Below are 12,949 nucleotides of genomic sequence, written 5' to 3'. Positions count from 1 at the left end.
CTTATCAGAGAAGCAACCTCCCAGCTTCCCATTCCAGTAATATTGTGGAATGTGATTTCAGATTCTATTGGATTTTTTTGCCTTAGTAATGAACATAAATGCCAGGGTGATAGCCAGAGAGTGGTACTTAAGTTTCATATTACAGCAGCCTTTTTCAAAAATAATAACTCATGAAAATCAAAGTTCTATTTTCTCCTACTCTTATACTTAGAAATGACCACCATTTCTTTCATACCACCAATTTCCATTTATTAGCAATAACAGAGGAAATACCAATAGCACCAATTAAAAATGAATCCACATGACGGGTTTTATCCTTACAGCTGTAATAACTAGTAACTAACATGAATTGGAAAGCACTTTGCAAATGTAAAAAGTGCTGTACAGATACATTATCATTATCATCATCAATAAATTAGCCCGATTCTCCTAGTATTCAAAAGGCACGTAAGGTCAGATACATGGGCTTCAGTGGGGCAAAATGATCACAACCTACAATGTAGCAATGGTTCACATGTGTTGGCAACAAGTTTTACCCCATGCAATCCTGCAGAGCTGAAGTTACACACCCTTCAAAATATGGGAGAATGAAGCTGAAAGTAGACAAAACAGGTTTTTTGAGATTTAATGTTTTTAAAAAATAACAGACTCCTACATCTTTTATGCTAACCTATAGATAATATAATCAAATTTCTAAATTGTACATTTTAACAAAATTAAAAATTCTTACTTAAGGTGACAGTAAATCTCATTATTCTCTATGAGCGGATATTCCAGATAGCATTAGAATTTCAAAGCATTCTGTGACTTCAAAGAGGTCAGACTGGTAAATTTTGTGCTTGCACACCCTCAGGGAATATCTTTGATATTCATTCCAGAATTGTTATCAGAAAAAAAAAAAAAAAAAAAAAAGCTTTATCCATTCCTTGCCGACAAGAGTCTTGGCAAGAGATGACTCTTGGCTGACCATAAATAAAATTCCTTGAATCACCAGGAACTTGATTTTAGAAAGAAATTTTACTGTGTCTTTCATACACAAAAGCTGATTAACAATGGTTAAGAAAAACACTATTCCACTTTTTCACAGGTGTACAAAAGGAAATATAATGGTATTACATTCAACAATAAAGCTTAAAGTTCACTCTAGGTAATAGTTGCATTAACATTCACATACACAAGCACAGAATAAGTATATTTCAGAGTCTTATAATAGCATACAGCATACATATGGGAGATTGATTTTAGGTAACATCGCAGGTGTTAGTAAGATTAGCAATTCAGAAGGTTATAGAAAAGGAAAACTAAACCAAAGACAAGGTGTAGGCTAGCACACCAAGACAAGTCACAGAATTAGAGGACTAAAAATTCTGCTCACTGTATGTATGAGAAAACAATATTTTTCTTCAATTTCTGGGTCAAAATAGTTGGTTGGAGAAAGTTGTATATTCAAAGTGCACATAATTATTTCTTAGAAAAGAGAGAGAGAAAGACCTTTCATTTAGTAATTAATACATGCAAGAGGCAGCCCCAGAGTGACCTGAAAGAGTAAAGCTGTGATTGGCAGATGGCCGGTATAATACAGATGTTTTAGGCAATTCTCTTAAAGCACTTCTGTAGCAGCAATGATTATTTAAATGGCTGTAGACTGAATTCTCTTTTGAGGAGAGTTTAGGGGAATTGTATTCATCATATTTCTCTTTAAAGATTTATAGCTATAGATTTTCTCTTTTTTAAATAAACCTATCAAACAACAAATAGCATAAAGTGAGGTTTTGGGGTTTTCTTTTTTCTTTTGCTTTTGCATATGTGTTGTTAGAAAAGGATCTGGCCTTTTCATAAACATTGTGTGCAAAAGAATTTGTAGTAAAGTGAGCACAAGGACATACACAAGAAACACATCAGATCTGCTTCTGTTCCCCTGGCTGGCCCCTGTTAAACACTGAAGTATTGGCTTATAGGTATAATGCAGGTTTTAGGATGATACCACAGCCAACAGACTTTAGGGACTCCTAAAGCTTTATCAGTTGGGGTAGTTTTGTCTGCTAGGGGTTAGCCGCTACCTCTTGAATTTTAAGATTTAGAAAAGTCTGGTCCCTTTTAGTTTCACAATTCCCCTCCAGACTGGTAACTCCCAGTGATATTTTTGCCTTTGTTACCCAGCCCATCGCCCACCAACTAACCTAATCTGGCCCGGCCCAGCTGATTTCTGGCACTCATATACCTCCAGTGGCCACACATACCCAGTGGCCACAAACACTCAAGCTGCTCAATCTCAAAACCTTTCAGCCTGCCCTGCAAGTGTCATCAAGACAGGATCCCCGGAGCACAGGACAGAGAGTCCAACCTCTCACTGGCGGGGCTGGGAAGCCTCTCCTTTGCGGCGGAGGAGAAAGGAAACTTGGGTCTGCTTTTTAGGTTCTGAAAACAAGCCAGAGTGGAGAGAAAGAGTTAACACCAGACTTAGTAAAGCTTTTAAGACAAAACCTGTTAAATGTGATCTAGACAGACATAGGGAACTTTCTGCAGATTTCTGAGGTCTATAAGAGAGGGCTCATGTGATAGGAGAAAGGAGAAGGGAGTTGCTACATGGGAGAGATTTGCCATTATTACAAAAACTGGCTAAGTGGCTTGTTTCCATTAGATGACCTCACTGGTCACTGGTGTCAGTCGTGCTGTTCCCTTTCTCTTTTTTCTCCTGGGTCTTGTTACCCTTCTTCTTTTTCTTCTTTTTCTTGGTCTCCTCCTTTTTGCCGAAGGTTATAAAGTCACTTTTGTCAATTTGGCTGTTAGTAGGCTCCTGCCGGATGGAGATGATTGCAGGAGATCCTGGGATAATGAATTTGTCTGGCAACTCACCAGGGCCAGATTGCTTGGGGTTGCCTGGTCCATATTTAAAGGTCCAGCTGTTGCTGTTGACGCCAGCACCCACTGGAGGGGACACCTCTCCTGCCTCTGGTTCTGAAAGACAAAACATCACAAATCAGTGAGAATGTCAACACACACCCTTCATGCCACCCTACTGGGTGGAATACAGGAGAAGCTACACAGAAGAGGCCTGGCCCCAAAGAAGTCATGGGTTACTTCTGCAAGCCTGAATGCAAGGCCCATGTTTGGAAGGAGGAGATTTTCTCAGAGGGTCACGGAATCTAATTTTCTAGTATTTTTTTGGCTCTTTGTGAAGAATTTCCTAAAGAATACTGCTGTGATTATCTTGCTTGGGGATGGGGCAGGAAATGCCACACTGGATTAAAGCAGAGCATACTTTTAACCTCTGAATTAGCATATGAATTAGAGAAAACTTTGGCCACAAATGTATTTTGACTCTGACCCTTTCCAAAACAGAAGATAAATTAGTTAAATCAGTTATTTGATCCTAATTCTATTGTATTAACCTTGAGGGTTGATGGGATGGAGCAGAGGGGAGCTGGTTTTGTTCCTGATGGGAAGAAGTGAAGGGATAGAGGGACACTGCCTAAACCATAAGAAGATGGACTCCTGCTGTAAGCTGGGCTTGGTTATGACATCTATTTCTCTGAATAAAGTACTGGGAACTGAGCTTACTTTCCAAATCAACTTCCTTCCTCAACGTGTTCGCAGTCTAGCTGGGACGTAGACTTAAACACTTATAAACCAATGTGATAAATGCAGTAACTAATACACATGAAAGTACTGTGAGTCTTCAGAGGAGAAAATTACCAATTATACCTGAAAAGTTAAAAGGGATTCCAGAAAGGAGGTGAAATTTGCACTGAGTCTCGAAAAATGATTATGCATCCACAGAGGTTTTCAATGCAAGTCTAATTGGAAGACACATCATAAAGTACATCAATGACCTCTAGAAGGATAGAAGTCGGAGTTAGAGAGGAAGAGTAATCATCTATCTGGACAGAATAATCCCAGTGGCCATGACACTAAAACCCTTTGACATCACAGCAGGGCTTAAGTATCTGACACTGCTCCTTTGTAGAGACAAAGAGTTCTGTCAAATCACCCATTAAAGTACAATTTCAGCTTGGGATTGTCTACCCCTGATACTTCCATCTCCTCATTTCCCATTCCTTCTCAGTCTCTCTAATTTGGCATCTCTGAGCACTACTTTTCTAACACTGCTCATGTTAAGCTCATGAATTATATTATTTCCAAAGTCAACATCACATTTTAGTCCTCATCTTAGTTAACCTCTCAGTACATTTGTCATTCCCTCAAAACACTTATTTTTGTGAGTTATTTGTCAAAACATTCTCTTGCTGTTTCTCTCTCGTAGTTTTATGTCTGTTTCCTTTACAGGTTCCTCCTCACCTACGTGTTCAAGCTTCTGGGATTTGTCCCTAGACCTTCTTATGCTCTTTCTTTTCACTCTCTCCTTTCAGGATTTCAAACATGTCCATGGGTTTAAATACCATCTAAATACACTGATGAGACAATTATATTTAAAGCCAATCTCATGTATCCAGCTCCTTTCTGGTATCTCCAACTTAAGGAGTCTGAAATCAAACTCTTGATTCCTGTCCTCTATTCCTTTCTCAGTCTTTTCAGTATCAATAAATGATAGTCCTAACCCCACTGTGCAGGCCAGAATTTTCAGAGCCTCAAGTTGTCTCTATTCTTCATGTCATTTCTGCCTCCTAAATATATCTTGACTCTGTTTTCTTCTATTTTCATTGTCACTACATTTTTTCAGGACACCATTAGCTCTCATAAGAATTATAGCAATAGCCTCTTCCTTGCTTCTTCTTTTGTTTTTTTCTTGGCAAGGATTTAATGAAAACATGTTTATTAAGAGATTCACATGGTGAACAGAGCAGATAGCAAGCACAAACAACAAGAGGGGAGAGAAATAAATAAATCTTTAAAAATATATATAAATATATGTATATCTAATTGGGAGCAGATGTTGCTCAAGTGGTTGAGTACCTGCTTCCTACATGGGAGGTCCAGGGTTCAGTTCCCAGTGCCTCCTAAAAACATCAAAAACAAACAGGGAGGCAGATGTGGCTCAAACCATTGGATGCCTCTCTCCCATGTGGGAGGTCCTAGGTTCGGTTCCTGGTGCCTCCTAAAAACAGACACAGAGAGCAGAGAGAGTGCAAAGAAATGTGGGGGAGGGGGTAGAAAATAAATCTTAAAAACAACAACAAAAAACAAACAAACAAAACAATTCAAGGTTGCTGACGTGGCTCAGTGGTTAAGTACCAGCTCCCCACATATGAGGTCCCAGGTTCAATCCCCAGCACCAGTATCTCTACATACATATGTACACACACATATATACATACATACATAAATAGAGATTTACATAAGCGTGGCAGGTTTTAGGGACCCAAAAAGGGATGTTGATGCACCCAGGGACCAGCATCAATGGGAAACCCTTAACACCCCCAGCAGTGTGGTGAGGATTAAGGGAGTCAATACATACAAAGCAAAGCACCCTGTGCCTGGGATATAACAAGTGCTCAATGAGTATTGACTATAATTATTTCTATTATTATAGATATTCCCAATGATACTATTACTACTACTACTACTCGCAAGATACAGAACAGTTACTGACATTTGTTGAATGCTACTGTTTGACAGCATGATCTAAATGAGCTCTCCGGAGTCCGGTTTCCATGCCATCTTTGGTCCCTCTTCTTTCCAAGCCTGGCTCCCTGGCTTTCCCATTAATCATTTATTTTTCTGCTTAAGGTAGCAGTGTCACGTTTCTGTGGCTTAGAACCTAGAATCCTGATGGTAACAGTCCCTTGAGCAGTGCCATCAGTGGACTGTGATTGTGCAGAATCTGAAAACAAATCTTGGTCCACGTGGAGGCAAACAGTAGTAATATTAGCCATGAGTACCCTCAGGACATTAGTTTGGCTTCACTGTTCTTACAGTTGCTGAACCTGCTTCTCTTTGCCCCTATAGAATCCTTATGAAGCCACAACAGACTTTATTCCTTAAGGTTCTTCACTCCTATTTTTAAATTGAAGTATAACATTCATACAGTAAAATCCTTTAAATACTAGAATCAGATTATATCACTCCTCTGCTTAAAATTATTCAAGGGCTTTCCACTGCCTTGAGGGGGGAAAAAACAAACAAGGCCCTTCAATGAACCGGTGTTTTCTCTTCTCCATTCTCACCTACCACTCTCCCCTTGCCACTACCTGAAGCCACACGGGCCTTCTTTTAGTCTCTCACACAACTGTTGAAGACTTTTTTTGCCTCAGGACCTTTACACATGCTGTTTCTTTGCCTAGAATGATCTATCCTCCATTTTTTGCATGATTCCTCATTCTTCAAGTGACCTCAGAAAGACATTCTATGCCCATTCTAGCCATCCTCCCACCCAACAGTCTCTATGACTGTAAGATTTACAGAGGCAAAAAATACATGTTTTATTTACCAAAATATACCCAGTGTCTAGCACAATTCCAGGATGACAAAAGATGTTTAAAAAATATCTGCTAGAGGAATGAATAAAAGAACAGATATGAGGCATGAAAAGTGGTGCCCACTCTTTAGCAGACCAAATGACTCCCTGTTGACAGCACTTTGGGTGCCCCTAAAGACAGTGAGTTAATGCATGTAAAGGGTTTAGCCTGAACCCCAGCAAAATGTCAGCGCTCAAAAATGGGTAGCTATATATGGTACAGCTCTTAGGGGTAGGAGGGCAGGGAAAGGATATTGCAGATTTAGTTCAAGTGCAAGCAGACAGTAGGGAGAGAGAGCAAGAAACACCCTTCTCTCCCCAAAACACACTTCGCCTGGGCAGAGTTGACACCATAGCACTTTGGAGATGGGACAACAGGTAATTTTTTTTCTCTCTTTCAGACTAGACTAGCTTCTCTTCTCTATGTAAGATAATCACATCTGTAATTGAGCTCAGCCAGTTTACCTTTCAAGTGTAGGCCTAATCCCTGAGAGACAGAAACAATCATGAGCAATGTATTTAAATGCCTCTGATTTGGTTCCCAGAACTGGGCTTCAGCATCACTTCGCAGCCCTTTAGTTGCTCTCACAGAGCCCACGATGGAAATGTTTTCCAGCCACAGCCAAGACTCTGGGTGAGGTCTAAGGACTGCCATCCACAGATGCAGGACTCAGAGATATCTTCATCTTGTGGAGCTAAAGGGCATTAATGGCTATGCCTATTGGCCAAGCCTCTCACAGCAGGACTGCCAAGAGTTAACCGGCTTCTTTCGTAAGTCACAGACGCTTCCCCTGCTGTAGCTGGGAGTCCTGGTTCTGTATGACTCAGCCTAAATGCCAAGAAGCATTCAGAGATCCATTCAGGTGCAGCCTCCACATATTCAGCTTCTGCCAAGCAGAGCCAGGTATGCCTTCTCCAGTCCCTCACAAGCCCTTGTGCCCAACCTACTCTGGTTATTGCAAAAACAAACATCTCTCAGGGCTCAAATGCATCTGAACTGTGATCCATTTGGGTGAAACAACAAATTAAGAAGCAGAAAACAACAACATTTAATAACCTCCAGATCTGAGTCCCTTTTGGCCGAAACACTGAGGGCTCTTAGACGGCTTTGCCTATTAAAATGCTATGACTCGCAGGGCAGAATTGTTAGTGGAACACTCTGGGCTCTGGGCTTCTGGGTTCTTGACTATGTTGCATAAAGGAATTTAAGGACACGCCATAGGGTAGGCAAGGGAGTAGAGTTTATTAGGAAACAAGAAGAGACAGTACACACCTGAGACATGGACACGGGCGTGCTAGCGGGTGAGAGGCGTGCGCGGGCCCGGGGTGGGTTTCTCCAAGGCCTCCCCCCCTCCCCGCTCCCCACGGTAAGGAGGGAGCTCAGCTATCTGCGGTCCTGATTGGTTGCCTTTCTACCTTCACCTGTCAGCTTTCAGGGAACCAATAGGGTGGCCTTTCGGTTTGGAGTTACCGGAGCTTCTTTTAAGCTCCAGAGTTCCAGATGGGACCTCGTGACCAGGGTCTCTGGCGGGCTTCTAGGCTGTACGGTCTTGGCTTTGTTCTCAGTTGGCTGCCTCCTCTTAGGGGGGGTCCAGGTAGGATCTCGTGGCTCTGCTCAGACCAGCCGCCATCCTGTGTCCTATGCTAACCTGCCTCACAAATGCCTGTGAAGGTTTTGACGGCTATGAAACCAATGCCAGACTTGTAAACCTATTCCCAACTCCTACTCTGATTTGCACTGGTTTCCTATTACAGAACAATACAAAAACATTTTGAACAAGAATACTAATTTCAGGAAAGCTTCTGGAGGGCCACAAGCCATAGGGTGTTGGTGGGTGTTTCTCTTTACCTCTCTTCATCTTGCTTTGTTCTCCCTCTGGTCTAGAGATGCTGCCCTCTCTCTAGTCCTTAATAGCGTGTTTGGCACTGGGTTAAGCAGATCTGCACACAGTGTAATTTTTGGTCCATAAAAGAACCATTTGAGATACCTGTTGCTAGTATGTCTTTCATAGATGGAGCGACTAAGCACCAGTGGTCGCACAGGTACTAACTGGTGAAGCCGGGGACTCAAACCTAGGCTGTGTGACCACAGCCAGGACACCCGCATCTTGAGCTGTCTATGAAAACCCCACAGCACCGTGAAATTGTGAAATGTACCGATTATTATGGTTATTGGTTTTGTCATCATTTGGGAGATGGCAATGCAGGCGGGAGCCTCTAAGCTAGTCAAGGGGGAGGAGGAGGAAGGGGGTGGGGTGTGGTACAATCACAGCCCAGGCTCCGGGTTCCGCCCCTCCTCCCTCCCCATTCATCCCTTTGTTACCTTCTCCGGGATTTCAGTGCTGAGGTTAATAAAGAGCTTCCAGAAAAGCCATCATTTTGATTAAAGCCGGTACTATCTTGCCAGCCAGCACTCTGGAGCCTGCCTACCGCCCACTCTGCTAGGTCATACAGCCGGCAGAGGCTATTAAGTGATTACAGCCGTTTCCGGCCCGGCGAGACAGCTCCCCTGCGCTGCTGCCTCTGGCTGCCCGGGGAAGTCAGGGCAAGGAAAGCTCTGCAGATTCTGGGTTTGCAAGTCAACATGAGGCTCTCTGGACAGAGACACCCCACTACTCCCCTCCCTTGTGCCTTGTCTCCACCTGAGCCAGCCACTGCAGTCTTTCGAGCAGCTCCGAGTGCGTTTGCGCCTTCTTGGCTTTGAGCAGCCATTTCACCATTTTATCTCTTTCTCTGTCTCTCTCGTTGCCAGAAGTTGGCAGGTTGTAAAATTATGCATGTTTAGTCTGACCAAAAAAAAAAAAAAAAAATCCGGCCTCAAACCCTCTGAAAGACCAAGTTGTAAAATATCTCAAACACCTTCCCCACCCCCCTTCCGGCCATCTGTGGGAACTGTGGACCGGTACGAGCCCCGCCTCCACCCCAAACCCCCAACGCAATCCTTTATGAATTGGGCAACATTAATCTGAATAATTACAGCCCACATAACACAGGAGAACTGTGATCTGAAAGCCAAAACTTGTCCAGTATCAGAGAGAGAAAGAGAGAAAAACACCCAGCTACACTAGCATTTCCCCAGCACTTCTTAGTCCTTCAATTGACAGTGGCAAGAAATTTCCATGGAAACAAGGGAATGTAAAAATACACTCCCTGTTCTCTGTAAAACCTCAGGTTCTGTAACTAGAATGCCTAGGTTTAAATGTGGCTACACCTCGTAATGATTATGTGAGGATAAGCAAATTATTTAGTATTTCTGGGTCTCAGTTTTCATCTGTAAAGTGTATAAAAATAGCACCCACTTCATAGGGTTGTTCTAGAATTAAATGTGACTATCCTTATAGGGCATTTAGCACATTGCCTGACACAAAGTAAAAAGCTCATTAAATTTTACTTAGTAAGATCAGAGCAGCAGAAGATTAATTTAAGAAATACTGACGGCTTATTATGGGTCAGGCAGTTTATAAAACATTTTGCATATATAATATTTTTTTCACTTAAAGGAATCCCATTTTACCACTAAGGCAATTGAAGACTTGAGTTACAGCAAGACGGCTTGCCCTAAATCACACAGGAGTTTGGTAATGAAGCTGAAATATTCTCACACTTGTTCCCTGACTCTAATAAAACTATTATTTTTTAAACTTCTGTTGAAACCCTGGGGATGGAGTTAAATGTGTTTCGGAGGCGGAGCACCCTTATCCCCTGAGGAGTTGGGGAGGAGTGGCGTGTGTGATTGGAAGGCAGGCTTGGTGATGGGGAGCCTGATCTGATACCAGCCCCAGAGGCTGTTGGAGGTGTTACTCTCAGGTGTTTCACCGCTTTGGGTGGGATGAGTCAGATCTGAAAAGTTTTGTGGCTGGCTGGTCCCTCAAGCCACAGCTGGGCTAATTTTCAGTAATCTCAGAGCGGAAGAGAGAAATGCACTTGGCATATATTTAAAGCCACAGCTCGTGCTTTGTGCCCAAAATAACTCTGCCATTTCTAGGTTAAAAGTATAAAGACATCATGTGCTATGAACCCAGATTCAAAAACTGGAATGGCTGGTCTCAAACCCTCCCAAGCTCTCCATAGTCAGCTAAAAAAAAAATGACATTTTTTCTTTCGGTGACTCCCCCACCCCCACCCCAGTAGAGCTGAAACGGCATGACTTTCTCTACCTATTTCCTGGGTGCTGAGGTCCTGCAGGATCTGGGGTGGGCGATATCCCTTAAAGGCCCCTCACAATGCGTCAGTCTTAGTCAGCAGTTATATCCTGGGGCTAGCACAGGGCTTACTCCGCAGGCTCTCAGGTCTCAAAGACCTGAGTTGGAATCTAAGATTTACAGCTTAATTTGTTGTATAACCTTAAGCATGTCACTTAAGCATGCTTAAGATATATGATATATTATGTATAAGAATGTGCACTGCATATTGAATTGTTTAAAATATATACCAATAGAAAACTGGATAAATTGTAATACTTAGCCTCTCAGCCCCATTCTTTCATATGTAAAACAAAGATAATCATATCCATCTAATGAGATTGTAAACATTAAAAAGAGACAATGCTCAAATCACATAGAACAATGTCTGGTATGCAGAACATCTGAAATAAAAAAATAGGTATTATTACTATCTGGTATTCCTCTAAGGAACCTGACTCCCCCTTTAACAATCTATTCCTGGATGTCATACTTCCAGGAACTCTTTCCCAGGGACTCTCCTCCCATTGGGCTCTCCCTCCCAGAAGACTGTAATTGTGAAGTCTTCCAGCTTAGAAACGGTTGCCAGGTAGGGAGCCATTCTCCAGAGCCCTTTGAAGGAGGCAGTGAAAGGAGGCAGTTTAGACCTTGTGGACAACACACTGAAGCCTCGGGTTCAAATCTCAAGTCACCATTCTGCTTTTCTACTATTTGGGTGACACTGTCTTGTACTGTCCTCAACTATAGAATGGACATAATTACCTTCAGGAGATATTGTTTTTCACCCAAATAAACTTATTTATTATAGATTATACATTGCACTAGGAATTAGGTTTATGGATATGAATATAGGTACAGGTACCCTGCCGTCAATAAGTAACACTGGAGTGGGAGAAAAAGAAAAGTAAATGAATAAATACAATAATCATTTTAAGCAATATAGAGTAGAGAAACTCTGGTCTCAAGGTATCTTTATACTTTCTTGAGACAGTTTACTCCAGCCCCACCACTTACTAGGTGTGTAACTTTATCCTCTAGGAACGTCAAATTCCTAAAAGAGTAAAAAGGGTATAATAGACTTATCTCTTGGGGTGGCTATACAGATTAAAGGAGTTAATACATGAAAAGTGCATAGAACAATACCTGGTATGTGGTTTAAGGGCTCTAAACAGGTTAGTATTCCTATTATAATTCACAGGTAAATTTTTTCTCTCTGCTCCCGTATTCTCATTAACTCTGGGGGTAAGTTCTTGAAGATGATGTCACAGAGTTAAGCGGAAATAGTACTAGATGGAGGAGGAGGCAGAGGGAAGTGTATAAAAGTGCAGTTCTTCCCCAGATACAAGAAGACAGACTTGATATTTTCATACCCTATGACCCAGCAATCCCTCCTCTGGAAATTTATCCTATGCAGATACTAGCAGGAATGCTTAAGATATATGATATATTATGTATAAGAATGTGCACTGCATATTGAATTGTTTAAAATATATACCAATAGAAAACTGGATAAATTGTAATATAATGAAATTGGAATGATAAATGATTTTACTAACCATCTTGATTTGCTTGAGCTTCCATTTTATCCAGGGAATTATAAAGAAGAAACTGAGTTAAGTGATGCAAGCTGACACAATGTTAAGATCTGCCGATCTTCACCAGATAACCACAACCCTTATGTCAACATCCTGCTTGCTAAGTAACGAACTGGGCCTCAAGGAGACTCTGCCCAAACAGACCTATAGCAGTTTGATATGGTTATGAATTCCAAAAATAGATATTGGATTATGTTTGTAATCTGGACTATTACTGGGCATGATTGAGTTATGATTAGGGCTTTAATTGGGCCACATCATTAGGATGTTGAGTCTCCACCCCTTGGTGGGTGGGGACTCACAGATAAAAGGCATGGCAAAGGACAGAGTTGGAGCTTTTGATGCAAGGGCTTTTAATGTTGGAGTTTTGATTTTGGAGTTTGATACTGAAGACTTAAACTGGAGCCCTAGGAAGTGAGCACGCAGAGGAAAGAGAAGCCAGCCCCAGGAAGAAAGGAACCTTGAAGCCAGAATAAAGCAAGCCCCTGGAACGTAGGAACCTAGGAAACCTGAAACCTTGCAGACATCAGCAGCCATCTTGCTCCAAATAGACTTTGGTGAGGAAAGTAACTTATGCTTTATGTCCTGGTATCTGTAAGCTCCTACCCCAAATAAATACCCTTTATAAAACCCAACCAATTTCTGGTATTTTGCATCAGCACCCCTTGGGCTGACTAATACAAGCCCCTAGCCCTGTCGTACATGGAATGCATGTACAATCATAAATCATGATTCCTTGTTCCCTCCCCTTTCCCCAG

General features: G+C 41.9%; 1 protein-coding gene across 12 annotated transcripts in view; it reads right to left on the bottom strand.

Moving 5' to 3' along the window:
* Positions 1-223: 223 nt before the first annotated feature.
* The window catches only part of LOC101426922 (protocadherin alpha-C2), a 220,423-nt gene continuing 207,697 nt past the window's right edge, over positions 224-12,949 (bottom strand). For 7 of the 12 annotated variants that reach the window (XM_058285749.2, XM_058285764.2, XM_058285741.2 and 4 more), the window contains one exon: positions 224-2,958. In XM_058285749.2, coding sequence (XP_058141732.1) covers positions 2,648-2,958 — 311 coding nt within the window. In that variant the 3' untranslated portion in view covers positions 224-2,647. The remainder of the gene's footprint in view (positions 2,959-12,949) is intronic. The other 5 variants (XM_071210243.1, XM_071210249.1, XM_058285823.1 and 2 more) reach the window with 1 other exon arrangement.

This window comes from Dasypus novemcinctus, chromosome 2 (assembly GCF_030445035.2).
Source record: "Dasypus novemcinctus isolate mDasNov1 chromosome 2, mDasNov1.1.hap2, whole genome shotgun sequence".
NCBI classification, from domain to species: Eukaryota; Metazoa; Chordata; class Mammalia; order Cingulata; family Dasypodidae; genus Dasypus; species Dasypus novemcinctus.
This window is presented reverse-complemented; position numbering and strand designations above follow the sequence as displayed.